We start from the raw sequence: 24,490 nt of genomic DNA on the forward strand, positions 1-24,490 counted from the left end.
GTGATGGCGGCGCTCCTCCTGGTGATAGTGGTGATCCTCCTGGTGATGGCAGCGCTCCTCCTGGTGATGGCAGCGCTCCTCCTGGTGATGGCGGCGCTCCTCCTGGTGATGGCGGCGCTCCTCCTGGTGATGGCGGTGCTCCTCCTGGTGATGGCGGCGCTCCTCCTGGTGATTGCGGTGCTCCTCCTGGTGATGGCACTGGCAGCGCTCCTCTCATCTGCTCCTCCATCACGTCCAGCCTCCTTGGCTGTTAGCCCCGGGCTGAGTCCGCACATTGGCTCCACCACAGTGGAGACGACCGACGTGATCCATACGGCTCTGTACTCGGAGTACATCCGGAGCCCCGCCCCTCACTGGGCACGTGATGCCTCATGGTGCCAGGCAACAGTTACCAGGGTGACCAAACAGCGGTCATGAGATACGCGCTCTCCGTACACCCGCGGGTGAGTGGGTGACCGGTGCCCCGGGGCCTGTAGGAATAAGGTGTGTACTACCGCACCAGGACAGGAGGGGGACAACAAGTCTCAGCAAGTGACGCATTGCATACTGCACGCTGAGAAGGCTGCTTCCGCCGTGTCTGCTGCACCCCGGGCTGGAGCAGCGCCCCCTGCTGATGACTGATGTCATTTTGCTGCAGTTTAGTTTCGGGTCTCCCCCTAAAAATGACAAATATGTTACTGCTCACTCGGAGGGGCAGAATATGGGAGAGCAGTGACCAGCCGTCTAACCTCCGGCAGGGACGGTGTTTTGCCCCCCTGCGTAGGGACGGTGTTTTGCCCCCCTGCGTAGGGACGGTGTCTGGGCCCCCTGCGTAGGGACGGTGTCTGGGCCCCCTGCGTAGGGACGGTGTCTGGGCCCCCTGCGTAGGGACGGTGTCTGGGCCCCCTGCGTAGGGACGGTGTCCGGGCCCCCTGCGTAGGGACGGTGTCCGGGCCCCCTGCGTAGAGACGGTGTCCGGGCCCCCTGCGTAGGGACGGTGTTTGGGCCCCCTGCGGAAGGACGGTGTTTTGCCCCCCTGCTTAGGGACGGTGTCTGGGCTCCCTGCGTAGAGACGGTGTCCGGGCCCCCTGCGTAGGGACGGTGTCTGGGCCCCCTGCGTAGGGACGGTGTCCGGGCCCCCTGCGTAGGGACGGTGTCCGGGCCCCCTGCGTAGAGACGGTGTCCGGGCCCCCTGCGTAGGGACGGTGTCCGGGCCCCCTGCGTAGAGACGGTGTCCGGGCCCCCTGCGTAGGGACGGTGTCTGGGCCCCCTGCGTAGGGACGGTGTTTGGGCCCCCTGCGGAAGGACGGTGTTTTGCCCCCCTGCTTAGGGACGGTGTCTGGGCTCCCTGTGTAGGGACAGTGTTTTGTCCCCCTGCGTAGGGACTGTCAGGCCCCCTGCGCAGGGACGGTGTCTGGTCCCCCTGCGTAGGGACGGTGTCTGGTCCCCCTGCGTAGGGACGGTGTCTGGTCCCCCTGCGTAGGGACGGTGTCTGGGCCCCCTGCGTAGGGACGGTGTCTGGGCCCCCTGCGTAGGGACGGTGTCTGGTCCCCCTGCGTAGGGACGGTGTCTGGTCCCCCTGGGTAGGGACGGTGTCTTGTCCCCCTGGGTAGGGACGGTGTCTGGTCCCCTTGCGTAGGGACGGTGTCTGGTCCCCACGCGTAGGGATGGTGTCTGGTCCCCTTGCGTAGGGATGGTGTCTGGTCCCCCCGCGTAGGGACGGTGTCTGGTCCCCCCGCGTAGGGACGCTGTCTGGGCCCCCCGCGTAGGGACGCTGTCTGGGCCCCCCGCGTAGGGACGCTGTCTGGGCCCCCCGCGTAGGGACGCTGTCTGGGCCCCCCTCGTAGGGACGCTGTCTGGGCCCCCCGCGTAGGGACGGTGTCTGGGCCCCCCGCGTAGGGACGGTGTCTGGGCCCCCCGCGTAGGGACGGTGTCTGGGCCCCCTGCGTAGGGACGGTGTCTGGGCCCCCTGCGTAGGGACGGTGTCTGGGCCCCCTGCGTAGGGACGGTGTCTGGTCCCCCTGCGTAGGGACGGTGTCTGGTCCCCCTGGGTAGGGACGGTGTCTTGTCCCCCTGGGTAGGGACGGTGTCTGGTCCCCTTGCGTAGGGACGGTGTCTGGTCCCCACGCGTAGGGATGGTGTCTGGTCCCCTTGCGTAGGGATGGTGTCTGGTCCCCCCGCGTAGGGACGGTGTCTGGTCCCCCCGCGTAGGGACGGTGTCTGGTCCCCCCGCGTAGGGACGCTGTCTGGGCCCCCCGCGTAGGGACGCTGTCTGGGCCCCCCGCGTAGGGACGCTGTCTGGGCCCCCCTCGTAGGGACGGTGTCTGGGCCCCCCTCGTAGGGACGGTGTCTGGGCCCCCCGCGTAGGGACGGTGTCTGGGCCCCCCGCGTAGGGACGGTGTCTGGGCCCCCCGCGTAGGGACGGTGTCTGGGCCCCCCGCGTAGGGACGGTGTCTGGGCCCCCCGCGTAGGGACGGTGTCCGGGCCACTGTGTAGGGACGGTGTTTGGGCCCCTGCGTAGGGACGGTGTTTTGTCCCCCTGCGCAGGGACGGTGTCTGGGCCCCCTGGGCAGGGACGGTGTCTGGTCCCCCTGGGTAGGGACGGTGTCTGGTTCCCCTGCGTGGGGACGGTGTCTGGTTCCCCTGCGTGGGGACGGTGTCTGGTCCCCCTGCGTGGGGACGGTGTTTGGTCCCCCTGCGTGGGGACGGTGTCTGGTCCCCCTGCGTGGGGACGGTGTTTGGGCCCCTGCGTAGGGACGGTGTTTGGTCCCTCTGGGTAGGGACGGTGTCTGGTCCCTCTGGGTAGGGACGGTGTCTGGTCCCTCTGGGTAGGGACGGTGTCTGGTCCCTCTGGGTAGGGACGGTGTCTGGTCCCCCTGGGTAGGGACGGTGTCTGGTCCCCCTGGGTAGGGACGGTGTTTGGGCCTCTGTGTGGGGACGGTGTCTGGGACCCCTTCAAATACTGAAGTAAAATACTGCCCGTGTGCGCGTAGTCTAATGATAAGAACGACACAGGACAAAGATGGCTGACTAGATTCTACGAGCTTATTACAGATCGGCTATTTTTTCTTTTAATAAAAAAAACAACCCAAAGCCGTATGTGAACACGTCCCATCACCTCTGGTTTTATTACAGGTTTCATTGGGCGCGGTCTTTTCATTCTCTTGTTACTTGTGTTCTGCTCATACTTCTTTCTCATTCCTATAGAGAACCCTATAGGAAAAGGACTAATAATATCTCATCCTAAGCATCAATAGAAAGTAGGACCCCACAACCCGCAGTATGTGCCGTGTGCTGAATACTTGTCACATCTGCGGCCAGAGGGGTCCTGAGTGACGGCCGTCCGTCTGACCCTCATCTGTCGTGTTCAGAATCTGATCCGGGAACTGATTGCTTTTGACCTTGGGAAATTCCACATTTTATTGCAGCTATCGGACTTTCTGGATTATCAGATGCCAGATTAGAGGAGTTCTGCTGTATTGATGAATTATTAGTAGTAATATTAGAGATACTTCTAGGCTACATTTCCTTTTCATACCTTTATTACATTGATTCCGTGTGTACATTCGATTATTACAGAGTCATGCTGCATCTGTTATTTTTTATGGCGTATATACGTAAACCAATTATATCATATAGGTGCTGTGTTTTTTTTGCTGTGAGAAAAGCGCCACAAAAACCATTGTGTGTGAATACACCCTGACAGATGAGAATGGCATTACATCGCTACAGTGCTCCAGAGCTCCCCCTAGTGGTGACTGGAGACAGCCAGCATTTCATTAGTTCTATCATCTATGCAGTGCACAGATCATGACCCCTATAAGTCAGAAGAGAATGTGGGAGCACAGCCTGGTGATATACGGTGGATACGGTGTTCCTCCTCCTCCTCCTCTTTGTATCTGATGTACAGTATATAATGTACCGCACATGGCAGACTCTGGATGCGCTCGGTGCAGACAAGTTCTGATTAGTAATGAATTGCTTTTCTTTCAGGACAGTTGTGCTTACCATGAAATCACTATAAACAGCACCACATAGGTACAACACGCAGTCACCAGAATGGAGAAACTGACCTCGGAGCCTCTGCCAACCAGCAAAGGACGTGGCATCTTGTACCGCGTCAGCCGCATGCCCGACTTTCCGCAGAATATTCAAGGTGAGACCCGACAGTCTGTAGGTGTATATTTATACTGCCATCAGGGGACGTGAGGGGCTTATTACAGACCACCTCTCTGAAAAGACCCCCAACTTATTTAGAGCAGAATTCCTGTGACAGATTTTCAGATCCGCCATACATTAATAACCCTAGAGGTCGTCACTAAGAGATTTCATTGTATTTAAAGGGGTTTTCCCACTAACAGAAGTTGATTTTAATCAATAGATCTTGGAATAATAATAATTTCCACAATTGGATGTGGTTAAATAAAATGTTCCCGTGCTGAGATAATCTTATAAATGTGCCCCTGCTGTGTACTGTGTAATGTCTGTGTCTCACCATGCAGGAACATGGTCTGATCATACCACATCTCCTGGGCAGGGGAGGAAGGAAAAGAGTATACAGACATTACAGCAGGGGATCACAGCTGATTCTTTCTTTGAAGTAAAACATTGTTTAAAAACAGTTAGTTAAATGTTTTACCTCATAAAAAGAATCAGCTGTGATCCCCTGCTGTAATGTCTGTATACTCTTTTGCTTCCTCCCCTGCCCAGGAGCTGTGGTATGATCAGACCATGTCCCTGTACAGTCAGACACAGCCATTACACAGTACACAGCAGGGGCACATTTATAAGATTATCTCAGAACAGGAACATTTTATTTAATCCAATTGTGGAAATTATTATTATTCCAAGATCTATTGATTAAAATGAACTTTTGTTCTTGGGAAAACACCTTTAACTGCCTTAGGAGGGGTCCGATGGGTATATTTCATGGTCTTAACACAGACCCCATAGCCCGGGCTGACTGTGAGTCTTGCAGGCTCATAAACACATGAGGCTGTAAATTACCAACACAAGAAGTAAATGGTGCATATGAATCTCATAAAATATAACTTTTATTAAGGTAATAAATACAAAAAAATAAAAACATGAATAAAGAGTAAAACAGAATTCTCCATTGGATGACTACATGAAAAATAGCATATTATATAAATAGGTATATGTATAGATTAATTCAATAGTTAAAATACCAAGGACAAAGTGCTAATGGGTTGACTACATACGCCAGAGAAAGACTGAGCTATCTAAAGTGTTGTGTGCAAAGCATATAAGTGAGAGTGTGTAAGCACCCTCTTAACAGGTAACATGTGAGTATCAATGTGAGATTACGTGTATATAACACCCCTAGTGGGGATAGGCCTGTCTATGAGACAATATTAGTATTAGAGTACTTACATATTGTGATATGGCAGGTAAGAGGAGCATGTGGTCCTGCCCCAACACGCATTTCACCCTTGCTTCGTCAGGGGGTGTCAAGCAAGATGAAGGGTAAAACGCGCGTTGGGGCAGGACCACATGCTCCTCTTACCTCTATACTGACCAAATACTGAACATGTGAATGCGGCCTTACCGTTATGCAGGCATTCAGGACAATCTACTTTTGGAGTGTTCCCAGCTATGTTTGTCTTCAGGGATTAGCCCGCAATCAGGGGTACAGCCAGAACACAGACATTTCTCTTGTAAATTGACAATAATGTAATGGGAGTCTTCAGAGTGAGGGGTTCTCGTTGTAGGGGCTCTCCTACCTTTGATGACTAAAGTTGGTAGACGCACATCCTCCAGCTTGTAAGTGACACCACAGAGCCCCCGCTGTATATCTGTTTAATCGAAGGTGAACACTTATACATACGCCCATGTTGTGTGAAATAATTAGAAAACAGATCTCTATAGAATCAGGTCTTGTTCACACTACATGTGTGGTGCTGGTCTGCAGTACACACTGAGCAAAGCTCTTGATGTATACAGCAGATATAATGCTATTGACTTTGCCATCAGTGTCTGTCTCTTATGTTCAGACCGTTATATTAAAAAATTCATCTGACCGTGCTCAGGGAGATTTGGCATGAAAACAAATACTTTATATACCATAGGAGTCGCTGGTCTAGATATTTAATTCTACAGGGTACAGTATGTGCCTAACATGCACCCAAACTGCAGCTCAGTCACATTTCTGTGTCCTCTTCATGGATCTCACATGCTGTTACATCCCCTAAATGGTGCCACTCCATCCATTGGCTTTGTCTGATATTGCAGTTGTGCCTTAATTAAGTGAATATGAGAAATTGGACAAGACTGGCACTGTTTCTAGGGAAAGAATAACGACAATCCCTTTAACTTGGGATATTGTGTAAGAGGTAAGATGAAGTTAATAAATTGGTGATTGATCAGAACATGTGTGGGTAGGTGACCAGCAAGGAGCGGATATACAGTGCATTGTGAAAGTATTTGGCCCCCTTGAACTTTTCTACCTTTTGCCACATTTCTGGCTTCAAACATAAAGATATAAAATTCTACTTTTTTGGGGAAGAATCAACAACAAGTGGGACACAATCGTGAAGTGGAACGAAATTTATTGGATATTTTAAACTTTCGTCCATGGATTCAGGAAAGGGTAATAATGACACGGATACTAATGAACTCCCTGTCGTGCCCCATGTGAGGTCTCCCGTCCTGACAAGGACAGTCCCCAAGTGGGGTCCTGTCCCACTAATTTTCCCTCCCAAGGAATTTCGTCCCCCAGCACCGGTTGGCTCCTCAGGGAAGTAAAATAGTCGTGATGGTAACAATGGGATAGGAGCCTCTAAGGGTAGGACACCCTATTATTTGAAAAAATGGGGACAAATAATTAGGGGCCTGTAATGACAGGACTCCCTACAGACCGGCAGAGTAGTGTCTTATGTGTGGCGATTTAATATCACTATGTCTTTTAGACTTTTCCGTATTCTTGGGTATAGCCTCCATTTTAATATTATCAAAAAAGTTAGGTTTTCTCGTACCTTTATAGATCTGCTTCTTGCTGGTTACCTATTATCTACTGATTGGACCCCCTTACCCCTGGTTATAGGCACTGTGCTCCATTATCAGAACATGCCTCTTCCATTTACAGGCCGTAGTCGTGCCAGCTTACTAGACACTGCTGAACAGTACCTAAAAGACAGGATTGAAAAAGGAGATAAACTGGCCCGCTTCCTTCTGGGACAACTTTGCTTTGAGGAGGTAATAACATTGCCCCATGTTCCTTCTGACTCTCAAAACATTTTCTAACATTGTTTAAATTTTTGTGCATATAAAATAAGGGCGCAGAATTCCAGACTCAACGGGTTACACTTGAAGACGAACAATCACTGGATTGTTTTAATTTAAACCGAGTCCCTCCTCCAATTGACGCTGCTCCACTGGTTCTGGAGCAGTTTTTGTTTTCTTCTGTGCCCCTATGTTATGCCTCCTGGTAAGAAATAGTGCCCAGTATGTACATTTTCCCTTCATCTAACTGGGCGTATATCACAGAACTTATCTGTGGGTGTTTTTTTTATCCTATGACCTTGGTTAATCCAAAAATATCCACTTCATAAATGGGGAAAAGTAGACACTGACAGAGAAGGTCCCAGCTGCAGCCTGACTCAGTGTGTTCTCCTGACACAAGATTTGTCTCCTGAACACGCAAAGAACTCCAAATTTAAATTGTAGGCCCAAAGAGATGGCCATAGCAGCCGCCTGGTTCAGTGTGTTCTTATCCGTAGTTGCTGCCTGTTATTGGAGGATTAGATCACAGGAGAGCAGCAGCGGTGGAGTGCAGGAGAGCAGCAGCGGTAAAGTTCTGGAGCACAGGAAAGCAGCAGTAGTGGAGCACTGGAGATCAGCAGTGGTGAAGCGCCAGGGCACAGGAAAGCATCAGTGGTGGATGCCCAGAGCACAGGAGAGCAGCAGTGGTGGAACGCCGGAGCACAGGAGAACAGCAGCAGTGAAGTGCCGGAGCACATGAAAGCAGGAGGGTTGGAGCACCAGAGCACTGCAGATCAGTAGTGGTGAAGTGCCAGAGCACAGGAGAGCAGCAGTGGTGGAACGCCAGAGCACAGGAGAGCAGTAGTGGTGGAATGCCGGAACACAGGAGAGCAGCAGTGGTGGAATGGTGGAACACAGGAGAGCAGCAGTGGTGGAATGGTGGAACACAGGAGAGCAGCAGTGGTGGAATGGTGGAACACAGGAGAGCAGCAGTGGTGGAATGGTGGAACACAGGAGAGCAGCAGTGGTGGAATGCTGGAACACAGGAGAGCAGCAGTGGTGGAATGGTGGAACACAGGAGAGCAGCAGTGGTGGAATGCTGGAACACAGGAGAGCAGCAGTGGTGGAATGCTGGAACACAGGAGAGCAGCAGTGGTGGAATGCTGGAACACAGGAGAGCAGCAGTGGTGGAATGCTGGAACACAGGAGAGCAGCAGTGGTGGAATGCTGGAACACAGGAGAACAGCAGTGGTGGAATGCTGGAACACAGGAGAGCAGCAGTGGTGGACACAGGATAGTAGTGGCAATGGAGAGATGAAACACAGGAGAGTAGCAGCGGTGGAGCACAGGAGATCAGCAATGATGGAGTGCTGGAGCACAGGAAAGCAGCAGCAGTGGTGGAATGCCAGCGCACAGGAGAACAGTATCAGAGGAGTGCCAAAGCACAGGAGAGCAGCAGCTGTGGAGTGCCAGAGCACAGGAGATCAGCAGTGGTGGAATGCTGGAACACAGGAGAGCAGCAGTGGTGGAATGCTGGAACACAGGAGAGCAGCAGTGGTTGAATGCCAGAGCACAGGAGAGCAGCAGTGGTGGAATGCCGGAACACAGGAGAGCAGCAGTGGTGGAATGCTGGAACACAGGAGAGCAGCAGTGGTTGAATGCCAGAGCACAGGAGAGCTGCAGTGGTGGAATGCCGGAACACAGGAGAGCAGCAGTGATGGAATGCCGGAAAACCGGAGAACAGCAGTGGTGGAATGCTGGAACACAGGAGAGCAGCGGTGATGGAATGCCAGAGCACAGGAGAGCAGCAGTGGTGGAATGCTGGAACACAGAAGAGCAGCAGTGATGGAATGCCGGAGCACAGGAGAGCAGCAGTGGTGGGCAGCAGTGGTGGAATGCCAAAGCACAGGAGAACAGCAGTGGTGGAATGCTGGAACACAGGAGAGCAGCAGTGGTGGAATGCTGGAACACAGGAGAACAGCAGTGGTGGAATGCCGGAACACAGGAGTGCAGCAGTGATGGAATGCTGGAACACAGGAGTGCAACAGTGGTGGAATGCCGGAGCACGGGAGAGCAGCAGTGGTGGAATGCCGGAACACATGAGAGCAGCAGTAATGGAATGCCGGAACACAGGAGAGCAGCAGTGGTGGAATGCCGGAACACATGAGAGCAGCAGTGATGGAATGCTGGAACACATGAGAGCAGCAGTGATGGAATGCTGGAACACATGAGAGCAGCAGTGGTGGAATGCCGGAGCACAGGAGAGCAGCAGTGGTGGAATGCTGGAACACAGGAGAGCAGCAGTGGTGGTGAGCTGGAGAACAGGAGAAAATCAACACAGTGCATTGCCTGTAACACAGTTGGTCCGGCACTCCAGAGCTGCTGCTGTCCTGTTCTCCATCAGTGGAAAGGGACACTGAGACTGTGAATGAGAATACCCGGAGCAAGGCTGCAGCTGTGACCTTCTCTGTGGGGTGTACTATTTAAATTCATGTTAAATTACATTCATTCTGGAGCATCTTTTCTTTAACTCCACAATTCGTTCCTCTATTTCTCCTCCTGGTAACATCTTGTTAATTTGTTCATACATTTCCCTTTAGTGCTTTCCTGTGCACACTGACATAATCACAGATCTCAGAAAAGTTGCTCCAGTTTTTTCATAGGGTAGTTACTGGAATAAATGTGGGGGGGAAGGTAAATCTTTGTGTCAGATTCATCAAGTAATTCTGCCAGTTTTCTGGCGTCAAACTGATTTAAATGTCAAAAAAAATTGCAACAGTTTCTGTTTCTACGCCAGTCCTAGCCAACTCCGCCAACTTTTAGAAAAGTGGGTGGAACTCAACCTGGAGGCTGTGTGGCCGAATGTGTCTGAAAAATCCATCATAATTTATTCCACAAAAGTGGCTGAAATTATGACAGAAATGCACAGCAGTCTCTGCCTGAGGTTTGTTTCTGGCGGTGGCGCGTGGCAGCTGAAAGATGCTCCAAATTCAATAAGATGAGCAGGTTTTGAGATGTTGGGGTTTTTGTTTATTCACCTTTATTTTTTAATCTACATTTTGTTTGGAGCTTGTGGGGCCTTTGTAATATCTTCCATATTGTTCTGTGTTTTGTTTTCCTCTTTTTTTTTTCTAAAAACTGCAGGTATAAGCTGTGCTGGTTGTTTTCTATGAATAATTGATTCTAATGTACATTAGTCCTAACCCCTGTAACTGGCGCAGCAGGACTGTAATGACTCTGCCGCTCCTTGTGTATCTTCCAGGGATGGTATGAACATGCATTATTTCACTTCGAAAAAGTCAAAGACGAGGATTATCAAGCTTTATACCAAGTAGGAGTGATGTATTACGACGGTCTGGGAACTGGAGAAGATGAAGTAAGTGTCTCTTATTATTTTATTTATCAATATAAATGATTGGAGTTTCCTGATAGCATTACACAGAACGCTGGCAGGTTGGCACTGTCTGATTGGCGCAGAAATGCCAGGGCTACCAAAGCTTTGTGCGATATCCCCTTCTTCTGCAGCCGTCCTGTGTGCATAAAGGAGAATTACATCTGGCCTGAATGATTATTCTGTTATCAACCATTTTGGCAAATTTAGACTGTTTAGTTGCAGGGTGGGCAATTAATTTTCCTGACGAGCCAATGAGAGACCCTGACTGTTGTAGATGATCGAACCAGTAGGTTGAAATGAATTCTGCTCAATATAAATTTTAACTTTATTATTTTATATTAATATTAATTGTGTCACGTAATATTGAGCAAAATTAAGTATGCTGACATCCCCCTATATACCATATGAGCTTGCACAGTCCCCTATATACAGTATCAGACCCACACAGCCCCCCTTTTTACTGTACGAGCTCACACACAAGCCCATATATACAGCATGAGCCTACACATAGCACGCATATATACATACACACATCCCACACACATTCACAGAACACACAAAAAAAACCCACATACATTCCTCCTGTCTTCCCGGTGCTCTTCTCCGGTCTTTGCAGCATGCAGTGGTGCTCCACACAGCAGACGCGATGTAGTGACATCATCACATCTGCTGTCTCACTTGCACATGCAGAATGATGGAAAAAGGAGCAGGGCAGTACGGTGGCTCAGTGGTCAACACTGTTGCTTTACAGCACTGGCGTCTTGGGTTCAAATAAAACCAAGGACAACATATGCATGGCGTTTGTATGTTCTCCCCATGTTTGTGTGGGTTTTCTCCGTGTACTCTTGTTTTCTCCCACACTCCAAAGACATACTGATAGGGAACCTAGATTGTGAGCCCCAATGGGACAGCAATATATGAATGCGCTATATAAGTAAGCATAATATATAACAGGAAGGAGCCGACGGCTCCCTCCTCCACCATTATGTTCACCACTACCTGGATCTTGAGTTTTTTCACCATTGTGGAAATTTTTCCCCATTTTTTTCCCCTAATTTAATCAGCCGTCTTTTGCCTTTAACTGCTGCAGGTGGGCACCAATGGGTTGTCATGACAGTGGGGGTCTGCTGAAGACGTTCATAGGAGATCGTGATTTCTGCTATACATAGCAGGGCTGATGCACTGCTATGTATAGCACAAGTGATTGGACGATCGCAGCTTCAAGTCTCCTAAGGGGACTATTAAATAAAGTAAAAAGTGAAAAAAAAGTTTTTTAAAAATATGAAAACAAAAATGAAAAAAAAAAAACAAGTTCAGATCACCCCCCTTTTGCCCCATTGAAAATAAAACAAAAATACACATATTTGGTATTGCCGCTTTTAGAATTTTCCTATCTATTAAATATAAAAGTAATTAATCCGATCGGTAAACTTCGTCATGAGAAAAAAAATCGAAACTCCAGAATTACGTTTTTTTGTGGCTGCCGCAAACATTGCAATAAAATGCAAGCTGAGGCAATCAAAACATCATATCTATGCCAAAATGGTATCAATAGAAATGTCAGCTCAAGTCACAAAAAATAAGCCATCACCCAGCCCCAGATCCCGAAAAATGGAAATGCTTCAGGTCTCGGAAAATGGCGACATAAGCAAAAACTTTTTTTCATACAAAGTTTGGAATTTTGTTTCACCAATTAAATGAAAAATAAACTACAGTACAGACCAAAAGTTTGGACACACCTTCTCATTTAAAGATTTTTCTGTATTTTCATGACTATGAAAATTGTACATTCACACTGAAGGCATCAAAACTATGAATTAACACATGTGGAATTATATACTTAACAAAAAAAGTGTGAAACAACTGAAAATATGTCTTATATTCTAGGTTCTTCAAAGTAGCCACCTTTTGCTTTGATGACTGCTTTGCACACTCTTGGCATTCTCTTGATGAGCTTGAAGAGGTAGTCACCGGAAATGGTCTTCCAACAATCTTGAAGGAGTTCCCAGAGATGCTTAGCACTTGTTGGCCCTTTTGCCTTCACTCTGCGGTCCTGCTCACCCCAAACCATCTCGATTGGGTTCAGGTCTGGTGACTGTGGAGGTCAGGTCATCTGGCGTAGCACCCCATCACTCTCCTTCTTGGTCAAATAGCCCTTACACAGCCTGGAGGTGTGTTTGGGGTCATTGTCCTGTTGAAAAATAAATGATGGTCCAACTAAATGCAAACCGGATGGAATAGCATGCCGCTGCAAGATGCTGTGGTAGCCATGCTGGTTCAGTATGCCTTCAATTTTGAATAAATCCCCAACAGTGTCACCAGCAAAGCACCCCCACACCATCACACCTCCTCCATGCTTCACGGTGGGAACCAGGCATGTAGAGTCCATCCATTCACCTTTTCTGCGTCGCACAAAGACACGGTGGTTGGAACCAAAGATCTCAAATTTGGACTCATCAGACCAAAGCACAGATTTCCACTGGTCTAATGTCCATTCCTTGTGTTCTTTAGCCCAAACAAGTCTCTACTGCTTGTTGACTGTCCTTAGCAGTGGTTTCCTCCAACCCCCAAGGGGGACACGAAAGGTGCAGAGCACAGGCAGTGGCTGGGGCGAATAAAGGAGAGGGAGAAGGGTTTATGAATGAGATGTGCAGTTTGTGGGGAATATTTTTTTCATAAGAATTTGGGAAAGTTATGAAATGTCCTATTAATGTCTGTCCTATTCCTGATCTAAGGGTCTAGACTTTTAGCTGAGATGAATCTGTGCTACAGTAAATTTATCATGTAAACATGAGCCATGTATGAGGGAGTCGTGGAGTCTTAGTTGGAGTCGGTGTCATGGAAATTGAGGAGTCGGAGTTGGAGTCGGAGGTTTGGCTTACCGACTCCACAGCCCTGGTTGAAGCAACAATCTTGACAGGACCTTTCAAAGGTGAAGATGTCCTCATTCCTCGCATTCCTATGATTCCATTGGATATGCCATTTCAATTTAAGAGATTGCAATTCCCAATTTGATTTGTGTTTGCAATCACCATCAACAAAGCTCAGGGCCAAACTATAGAATTGTGCGGTTTAAATCTAGACACGGATTGCTTCTCACATGGACAATTATATGTTGCGTGTTCTAGTGTCGGCAAACCAGACAATCTCTATATCTACACAGACAATGGAACGACAAAAATATTGTATACCCACAAGCATTGTGAAATTAAATATTGCTTTCTCTTTTCTTTCTTTTCCACTTAACCACACTGAGCCACAGCAACGCGTGCCCGGGTACAGCTAGTATCAGATAAAATATTTAGTATTTATCGTATTTCTGCATAAAGTCATTAGTCATCCTGCTACACCAGTAGGTTTGCATGGATTGCTGCCTCATCCAGATTAGTGATTGGCACACAGTGCAGTCAGAGAAGAACGGGGCAGATTTACCAATACTATGTAATTCTTAGACACTGCAAACTTCTCCTACACTGTCTTAAATATGCCAAATTTATCACATTGGCTTATGCTGCTTGATAAATATGTTTAATTTTAAGACAGTTTAGTCTAAGTTGACACCACCCATTATTTGGCACACTGTGCCTTAAATGTGCGCCACAATTTTGGCTCATTGTGTCCCATCCATGACCCATTTCTGATAAACCCCACCATCCATTTACGCACAACCGCACCCCCTGTCAGTCAAGTTGTAAAAATAAATATGGTGAAAATCATGAAAGACCAGTTTTTATTTTTGGACACAAATTTTGTTGAACCTGATAAGATATGCCTCTGTCTTTTAGCGCCTGCTGCCTGCTATACTCCATGTCTTGCACTTTAATGTTTGAGTCATTGAGTAGTGAAGCAGTTTTGCAAATATTTGCTAGAAATGCGGAAAGAAATCTGCATCTAATCCTGTGTCATCAGTCCTTGTCACTGACGCTTCATTAAAATGTGAATTTACATTGCAAATACAGTAAAATCTCTTTAACCCAGCATTAAAGTCAGTTGTTTGTACCGGATAACTAAATATTCTGCAAAGTGGGACAGTAGATGAATGTCTCCTGGAAGAAAAGTCAAAATGAATTGTTAAAGCACCACTCCAGCGTCTCTTTTTTATTGCAGCGCTGGAGCGGTGCCACTAATGAAAGCTCCCTGTCCCTAGTCTAATACTTTTTAGTGTGTAAGTCTATGAGCCTGAACGGGTCTCTCATAGACTGACATTGAGAGCTTGTGACTGTTACCTCTGATTGCCGGTCAGTCAGAAGTTGCGGTCACAAGATGGCGGCGCCGGAAAAAAACTGAAGACGGCGGCTGGTAAGTTAATTACTAGGGTCAGGGAACTTAGATTAGTGACACCACTCCAGCGCTGGAATAAAGAAAAAAACCGCTGTAGTGGTGCTTTAAGATATATATTTGTGTAAGTTGTTCTTTTTTTTTTTTTTTTTTAAGAGGAATTTTTGGCTAAAATGAATGTCATTCTAATAAGTGACTACAAGCAAATGCCACTGCTCAGTTTCCCCTTTCGTCCCATAAATTTGACATTATTGTCATCAGTACGTTCCCAATTTATGCAAGTTTTATGTCTGCATATAAGATGCAATCTGAGACAAAGTCGTGAATGATCATTTGTTGTTCGATGGCTGGGCAATGATTGGGAACTTACATCCGAGTGTGGATTGCCCCATAGATATGGCCCGAGCCTTAAGCCCCCGTCTCACATAGCGAGATCGCTGCTGTGTCACGGTTTTGGTGACGCAATCGTGACCTCACCAGCGATGTCGCTATGTGTGACACTTTGCAGCGATCAGGCCCCTGCTGTGAGGTCGCTGATCGCTGCAGAATGTCCTGGACCATTTTTTGGTCGTCGCCCTCCCGCTGGTCAGCACACTTCGCTGTGTGTGACCAGCGGGAGCAGCGATCAGGCTGGTAACCATGATAAACATCGGGTTACTAGGGGCACACGTGCACTTAGTAACCCGTTGTTTATCATGGTTACGAGCCTGCTAAAGTGAGCGGTAACCTCCCGCTCACCGTAGCAGAATGGTAACCATGATAAACAACGGGTTACTAGGTGCGCGTGTGCCCCTAGTAACCCGATGTTTACCATAGTTACCAGCCTGCTCCTGCTTCAGCAGGCTGGTAACCAGAAGCAGGACATCGTGGAAAGATTCTTTCCATGATGTCGCTGCTCCCCTGATCGCTGGTGAGCCTGCCTGTTTGACAGCTCACCAGCGATCACATAGTGACGCAGCAACGATCCCTGACAGGTCATATCGTTGTCGGGATCGTTGCAGCGTCGCTAAGTGTGACGGGGCCTTTACACCAGGTTACTGGTATCAGCCTGCATCTTGCTTCTCTTCCAGAGGAGAGGAGTGGAGCACATGAGGAGGATTCTCAGCTCCAGCAGCCGCCGAGGAGCTAAACACCTGAAGTATGCCGCTGCGTACAATCTAGGGCGAGCGTGTTATGAAGGCTGCGGGATGCGTCACTCTGATGAAGAAGCAGAGAGGTGATTATCTTTCTTCAGGCCCTCGCTGAGCAGCCAGTCTCCGTATTTCACATCTATGTTTCCCTTCTCTGTAGGTGGTGGCTTATAGCTGCAGATAATGGCAACCCCAAAGCCAGTGTGAAAGCCCAGAGCGTCCTCGGACTGTTCTATTCCCGACCTGCCAACAAGAATCTGCAAAAGGTTATTCACATTATCTCAATCATGTAATCAAAGTATTGTCCCGACCTGTGTATCCGGAGCGTGCGGTACTGTGCATGTGCAGCGCTTACATAGTACTGCTGCTTTACAGTACAGGCTTTCCTGACAGTAACAAGTAATGGCATATTGCTGGATGTACCGTAACCGATCAATGGGGTGTCATCTCGTGACCCTGGCCACTAGGAGAAGACTGCAGAGTTTGTAAAGCCCAGCGCCTCTTCAGTTTTTTTTTTCTTTTGCTTAAAGGGAATCTGTCTTGTTGCACGTGCAGTCTGATCTGTGGACTCCATTATATAGAAGGAGAAGCTGAGCAGAAGGATTGGATTCATTCTAATCCCTGGTGTTTGTAATCATGAGTCCAGTAGGTGGTCCTATTAGTGATTGACAGCTACCTCTGCATACACAGTCATACAGGAAAGACTGTCAATCACTGATAGGACCACCCACTGGACTCCTATGAATACAAACACCAGTGATTTCAATGACTAAAATGCAAGTTTTACTGAAAAATTTCCCACAAAATTGTACTCAATCTGATCAGCTCTTCTAGGTCTATATCATCCTGTCGGCAGGTCAGACGCCATTTACACATGACAGGTTCCCGTTAATAGTACTCCTCTGAAAAGCTCAGGAACTGCAACCACATTCACTTTAAAAGACAGCGCTCTGCACAACATCCGGTCAAGAGCAGCACTTTTCTGGGAAAAAAAAAGTGAAAGGGGCCTGTGCTCTTCATTTTAAAGGGAGTCTGTTTCCATCCATCTCTGCTCTTCTCTGGCTCTATGAAGCCAGATCTGTCAATCAAATAGGGGAGGTGACGATAGACAGAAAACAAGGGGAAGGTGTATATAAATGGCCCCGCCATTAAGCACCGAGCAACAGGACTTGGTTTGAACAATCATTCGGTGCTGACAGTCCCTTTTAAAGGGAAGGTGCCGCAGTTTTTTTTTTGTATTAATAATTATTGATTATATAATCAGTTATTTTTAATACAAAATTAAATTCACTGTTTGAACCGTTTTTTTATTATTATTATTTTAGTCAACAGCTGGGGGCTGCCATTTGCATTTGCTGGTGTGTAACAGCAGTTACACACCTCAAATACGGCAGCCCCTGTACATAGGACTCTGCAGTCGGCCTCCGACTGCATAAGCTGCATTGAAACAGCTTTAGCTGTGACCTAAGCACGCCCACTGGGCTGTCCAGGTCACATCTATGGGAGGAGATCGGCGCCATCTTTCTGAAGCCCACAGCTATGCTGCGAGCTCCAGTTTCCCCCTGGATGATGTCACAGCAGTGGGCGGGGCCTTCTCCTCCACCTGGAAGCTGCCCTGTGCTCATGTTGCCGACTCCAAGCAGGAGATAGGTTGTGTGAGAGCTGAGTGGCTGTATGATTGAGCTGTGGAGATGGGTGGGGGGGAGGGGGAGAGAGGGGCACAAGACACAGACAGACGCTGGGGTACAAAGACAGACACCTCCAGAGCTGCAGTCACTATTCTGTGTCATCATGTAACAGAATAGTGAATGCTGCTCTGGAGGTGACTGGAGAATAAGACAGCACGTCTTATTCTCCAGTCACCTCCAGAGCTGCACTCACTATTCTGTTACATGATGACACAGAATAGTGAGCGCAGCTCTGGAGGTGACTAGAGGATAAGACACAATGTAACAGCAGAATATTGAGTGCTGCTCTGGAGGATAAGACGTGATGTCTTATTCTGCAGTCACCTCCAGAGCAGCATTCACTATTCTGTTACATGATGACACAGAATAGTGACCGCAGCTCTGGAGGATAAGACACAATGTCCAGTCACTTCCAGAGCTGCGCTCACTATTCTGCTGTTACATCTGGTCTTATCCTCCAGTCACCTCCAGAACTGCACTCACTATTCTGCTGTTACATCTTGTCTTATCCTCCAGTCACCTCCAGAGCTGTGGTCACTATTCTGCTGTTAAATCTGGTTTTATCCTCCAGAGCTGCGGTCACTATTCTGCTGTTACATCTGGTTTTATCCTCGAGCTGCGGTCACTATTCTGCTGTTACATCTGTTTTTATCTGCCAGAGCTGCGGTCACTATTCTGCTGTTACATCTGGTTTATCCGCCAGAGCTGCGGTCACTATTCTGCTGTTACATCTGGTCTTATCCTCCAGTCACCTCCAGAGCTGCGCTCACTATTCTGTGTCATCATGTAACAGAATAGTGAATTCTGCTCTGGAGGTGACTGAAGAATAAGACAGCACGCCTTATCCTCCAGTCACGTCCAGAGCTGCAGTCTGTGTGCCCACGATGCGTTTTTTAAGCGTTTCCGCAGCGGCAAAAAGGCTGCAGAAACGCTTAAAAAACGCTTGGTAGAAGGCCTGCCATGTTCCCCAATGATAATCTGCATGTGCTGCGGAAATTTCCGCTGCGGATCATCATTGCGGAAAAAAACGCAGCACTACCAATTATTTTGCGGAAGTGCTGCGTTTTCGCCGCCATTGACTTGCATTAGAACGCGCCAATTCCGCAAGACTGCATCTGTACTTGCGTAATTGGCGCGTTCTAATGTGCGGATGTGTCTCCTCCACACCCAGGTACCATTAAAAGCTGTAAACAAAGAAAATAAAAAATAAAGATTATATTCACCTTCCGACGGCCCCCGGACTCCTTCCCTGTGCTTGCCTGCAGATCGCGCAGGACTGAAGAACCTGCGGTGATGTCACAGTCATGTGACGGCAGGTCCTTCAGTACAGTGTACAGCGATCTGCCGGCAGCCAGCACAGGAGCGCAGCAAGTCTCGGGGGCCATCGGAGGGTAAGTATACATTTATTTTTTTATTTTTTGACATTCTCTCGGGTCACACTATATCACACTATGCTGTTTACATGGATTTATATTGTGTGACCGAGTTGTCAAGCACTTTCCAAGTGATGCTAATATCGCTTGGAAAGCTCTTGACAATGTGCATGCTAAAATGCATGCAAAAACGCTTGATTTGCGCTTGTGTTTTGCGGGAAAACGCATGTGAATTAGGCTTGCGCTTTCCCGCAGCAGGGGGATGCGGAAATGATGCAGAAATTTCTGCTTAATTTACGCAAAGTGGTCACATAGTGGTCACAAAGTGGTCACATCAGACCTTGCTGCATAAGGATCTGCATGTAGTTGTGTGTTGGTATCACTTTGTGTCTACAACAAAATGGCTCCTCACTGTGAGAGATCCTAATTCCTAAACTTCATTGTCTCTTATCCATTTGTAAACACCCCGAAAGGGAGGGGGGAGGAGGAGACATCAGACATGGAGCAAATCCAGCCCAGATTTTCAGCAGTCGTAATGCATGCCAGCTCTACACAAGGTTTTCATGCCAAATTTCAGTAGCTGCTCCCCCTAGTGTTTCAAAGTGGAACATGTCAAACTTTTTAAATTATTTTTCATATTTTACTCCATTAAAAAAATATGATAATATTGGAAAAACGAATCAAAACAATAATACTTTAAGTTTTCGCAATTGTTGAAAAAAATTTAAGGACTGCATAGATCCCCACTGAGCAGTGACTCCTTGCAAAGGTAGCACAACACATAATCAGCAGTATGTGGGGGCACTGCTAATGATGATGAGAAAGAAACAGCACACCAAAGGACCCACCGCAGCGGACACATTTGGCAGATGAATGCTTAGTGCGGACGGATTCTAGGTTTCCTAATACATTAGAATATAGATGGAGCTGCCCTGTCCTTCCTTTGTATTACTAGATAACGTTTCGCATTTTCCAGGCTTTCTTCTGGCATTCAGAAGCTTGTGGTAATGGCAGTGTGGAGTCGCAGGGAGCTCTGGGGGTGATGTATCTGCACGGCCTGGGGATACGGAGGAATCTGCAGTGTGCGCTGGAGTGCCTGAAGGAAGCGGCAGAACGTGGAAACGTGTATGCACAAGGCCATCTGGTCAGTCACTACTACGAGCGGAAGCTGTACACAATGGCAGCGCAGCAGGCCAAGAAGTAAGAGCTCGTGCCTGGAGCAGACTAACCCCACATCTGACATCTACACGTTACCAGACAACATACGGCACCACCACAATCCTGTGTACAAATGTTTTCATCCAGTGATGATAGGTTTTTTTTGCAGTTATTTCTCATTTTGGTCCAGATGCAGATCTTAGATTAGACCAAACCATAACGTTATTCACTGCTCAGATGAGAACTCACTGCCCTCCAAATACTCGTCATCTTATGGACAGATCAATGCTTGGTGCAGTGCACAATTCCTGGTCACTTCAATAATGGCCATTTGTTAGCAGCCATCCACATAACATTGCTATACCGCCATCATATCCTAGATATGTGCTGAACTCGTCTCAGGCACCCCGTATAAAACATGTACGTGAAAAACTGCTAACTGTGTCATCAGTGATTTTAATCAGCGTGTCATCCATGTGTCTTTTACCATCAGCGTGTCATCCGCGTGTCCGGTTTTACTATAGTGTCATCTGCGTGTCATCCGTGTGTTTTTACATCAGCGTGTCATCCGTTTTTACCATCAGCGTGTCATCCGTGTGTCTGTTTTTACATCAGCGTTTCATCAGTGTGTCCGATTTTACCATCAGCGTGTCATGCGCGTGTCCGTTTTTACATCAGCGTGTCATCCGTGTGTCCGTTTTTACATCAGCGTGTCATCCGCGTGTCCGTTTTTACATCAGCGTGTCATCCGCGTGTCCGTTTTTACATCAGCGTGTCATCCGCGTGTCCGTTTTTACATCAGCGTGTCAACCGCGTGTCCGTTTTTACATCAGCGTGTCAACCGCGTGTCCGTTTTTACATCAGCGTGTCATCCGCGTGTCCGTTTTTACATCAGCGTGTCAACCGCGTGTCCGTTTTTACATCAGCGTGTCATCCGCGTGTCCGTTTTTACATCAGCGTGTCATCCGCGTGTCCGTTTTTACATCAGCGTGTCAACCGCGTGTCCGTTTTTACCATCAGCGTGTCATCCGTGTGTCTGTTTTTACATCAGCGTTTCATCAGTGTGTCCGATTTTACCATCAGCGTGTCATGCGCGTGTCCGTTTTTACATCAGCGTGTCATCCGTGTGTCCGTTTTTACATCAGCGTGTCATCCGTGTGTCTGTTTTTACATCAGCGTTTCATCAGTGTGTCCGATTTTACCATCAGCGTGTCATCCGCGTGTCCGTTTTTACATCAGCGTGTCATCCGCGTGTCCGTTTTTACATCAGCGTGTCATCCGCGTGTCCGTTTTTACATCAGCGTGTTATCCGCGTGTCCGTTTTTACATCAGCGTGTCATCCGTGTGTCCGTTTTTACATCAGCGTGTTATCCGCGTGTCCGTTTTTACATCAGCGTGTTATCCGCGTGTCCGTTTTTACATCAGCGTGTTATCCGCGTGTCCGTTTTTACATCAGCGTGTCCTTTTTTACATCAGCGTGTCCTTTTTTACATCAGCGTGTCAGTGTTTTTCACGGATGGAAAAAGAAAGAAATGACAAAGCTTCTTATAATTTCCATCCGATTTTCATCCGTATGTGATCCATTTTTCTACCACATTAAAAATGTACATGATCGAATACAATTTCCTAGGTTTATAGCAAAAATAGTTACATAAAAAAAAATAAAAAAAAACAGATGCCACTAGGATGTTTCCTGCGGGATCCACATTTTTTTTTTTTAAGACACCCATAGTGAATGTTAGTCTCATCCAAGACTTGGAAGAAAGTAGTGCGTGCTGCAGTTTTTTTTTTCTTACAGAAAGCCAGAATGAGAAAATAAAAGCGTAGATCTGAACAGCCGTATTGAATACCATGGTCAGTGCTGCCTGTGAGACCTGATGAGACTCCGCACACATCCGATTTATACGCTCGTCTGCAGGAGCCCTAAACCCGACCGCACTCGCTCCAAATATTACTCAGTACGGCTGTTCAGTTAACAGATTTTTCATACTGAAGGGCTGTGAAAAAAGAACAAATATCGCAGCCTGCACTTGAATAGGGAGCAATACAGACAAGACAAGTCTATAGATCCTGAAAAAGAAAAAAAAAAATCAAATCCCACACAGATAATCCATATAGCATCCGTTTTACGGATGCATTGGAAACTGTGTTTGGTCTTGTAGATTTTACGAACTACTGAAGAATAGAAACAAATGGCACATGGATGGCATACGGAAGACAACAGAAGAAAAATCAACTTTTTTTTGGATGAAAATTGGATGATTTTTTTTAATAAAGTCGTGTGAAGTTAGCCACATCAAAACGATTGGAGAACGAAGCTACACTTGGTGCCATTATTCTTCTAGTCTTCACAAAGGCTGGGATATATAACTCATGGGATTGGCGCCACCTAGTTGTGAGATGCAGTCATACATCTTCTGTAGAAAAAAACCAAACACCTCTTCAAACCAGTATTGTAATGTAATGTGAGCCAATGACTGGTCTGCGGAGCAGGAGAGCGATATCATCATCTGTCTTACAGCCTGTGTCACTAAGGGCACAATGATCTAATATAGGGAAACTACAGATAAATGCAAAAGTCACAAAATAAACTCCACTGCTTGGATATACATACACACAGATAGTTACAAACTTGTTCTGAACACATTTTGGCAGGATTCATACAGTTTACCAATATGTAAATAGTTTTTTTTTTAGTATAGGACTCCAAAAATCAAAAGATCTAATTTTTATAAAAATTATTACAGCGACATATCCTCCCCTTTCTTTTTAACAAAAGTTTACATAATAGTCTCAATACTTCTCAGTATTTTACAGCCTCTATGCTATAGACTGCTCACCAGACACACGACATAATGAGAATATACAGTGGTTGTGTTATTTACTTTTATTTTCACTTTTTATAGAATTCTACAATATGACGACATTGACTTATTAGCAAATTCAGAAGGTTGTCTTCCTGTGTACACGGCCAAAGGAATTGCTATGGCCAACTTCTACCTTGCTAGATGTCTCCATCTAGGTTTGGGCATAAAACAAGACACAACTGCTGCAAAACAGCACTACAGAAAGGTGAGCAAATATTGAAGTTTTCAATAGGCTTTATACTAAATATGTCGCTAAATATACAAACATGTATAACAGTAATTATTGTATATACCAACTTAAAGTGAACCGGTCAGAAAATAATGGCATTAACCTGCAGATATAGGGTTAATCTGCAGGTTATCAGCATTATTATGCTGCCCAGCACCTGCATTTAGCTGAATGCACCAGGGAGAAAATTAACGTTATTCCCCCCGGCACCGGTCCAGTTTCAGTCACCTACTGTAACCATGCCCCTGGCCTTGACTAACAGCTGAGGCCAAGTGCAGAGCCAGTGTCTGTTGGGGCCAGCGGCGCAGTTTCAGCCGTAAGGTGGCGCCAGAGTGGGTTCAGTCATCGCTCGGAGAATACTGAGCGGTGGCTGACTGACACTGGCTCTGCATTGGGGCCCAGCTGTTAGGGTCAGGGGAGCAGTTACAGCCACCGCTCTGTATTCTCAGATCGATGATTGAACCCATGCTGGCGCCGCCCCCGTGATTGAAACCCAAATGCTGCTGGGGAGAAAAGTTAATTTTCTCCCTTGACCGTTTGGCTACATGCAGGCGCTGGGCAGCATAATAACGCTATTAACCCCATACCTGCAGGTTAATAGTGTTTTTTTCTGATGACAGGTTCCCTTTAAGATTCACCTTGTGAGGTTTGCATGCAACTTCCCAAGAGCCATGTAAGGCTGTGTTCACACAGGGTTTTTTTCTCGCCACTTGGTAAACTTTCTATGATTAAAAAACAACAACATGTATTTCAGTTGTTTTTTTTAAGGAGATGCTGATGCAATCTGCTCCAAACTAGACAATGTAAAAAGACGTAGTTACTTACTGGTAAAGGGATTTCTCGGAACCCATGACGGCACCATGGAGAGAGGGGATCCGCCCTTCAAGGACAGGAAACCTACAGATAAAAAGGGCGGCACCTCTCTCCCGCATCAGTTGTTTACAGAGCACAGAGAGGACCGCCAGGTTAGTAACACAAATTTTAACATCTTAAAAGGAGCTTGCCAGACACACCCTGTGACTAAGCATAGGTAATAAATAAATAAATGTGCACACCCATGTGTGAAGGGAGGGAATGTACGGGTGCCGTCATGGATTCCGAGAAATCCAGTTACCGGTAAGTAACTACGTCTTTCTCTTTCCCCATGACGGCACCACGGAAAGATTTGCAGAG

The 24,490-nt window shown here is 47.3% G+C and overlaps 1 protein-coding gene across 3 annotated transcripts in view; it reads left to right on the top strand.

Annotated features, from left to right (window-relative positions):
- Nucleotides 1–322: 322 nt before the first annotated feature.
- The window catches only part of LRP2BP (LRP2 binding protein), a 32,627-nt gene continuing 8,459 nt past the window's right edge, over nt 323–24,490 (top strand). The window contains exons 1-8 of one of the 3 annotated variants that reach the window (XM_073642566.1): nt 323–443; nt 3,973–4,135; nt 7,085–7,194; nt 10,463–10,576; nt 15,943–16,088; nt 16,163–16,268; nt 20,040–20,263; nt 23,128–23,293. In XM_073642566.1, coding sequence (XP_073498667.1) covers nt 4,039–4,135; nt 7,085–7,194; nt 10,463–10,576; nt 15,943–16,088; nt 16,163–16,268; nt 20,040–20,263; nt 23,128–23,293 — 963 coding nt within the window. In that variant the 5' untranslated portion in view covers nt 323–443; nt 3,973–4,038. Of the gene's footprint in view, nt 484–3,972; nt 4,136–7,084; nt 7,195–10,462; nt 10,577–15,942; nt 16,089–16,162; nt 16,269–20,039; nt 20,264–23,127; nt 23,294–24,490 lie in introns of all 3 variants that reach the window. The other 2 variants (XM_073642562.1, XM_073642575.1) reach the window with 2 other exon arrangements.

This window comes from Phyllobates terribilis, unplaced genomic scaffold (assembly GCF_046119375.1).
Source record: "Phyllobates terribilis strain yellow unplaced genomic scaffold, ASM4611937v1 Scaffold_1__5_contigs__length_1240528914, whole genome shotgun sequence".
NCBI lineage: Eukaryota > Metazoa > Chordata > Amphibia > Anura > Dendrobatidae > Phyllobates > Phyllobates terribilis.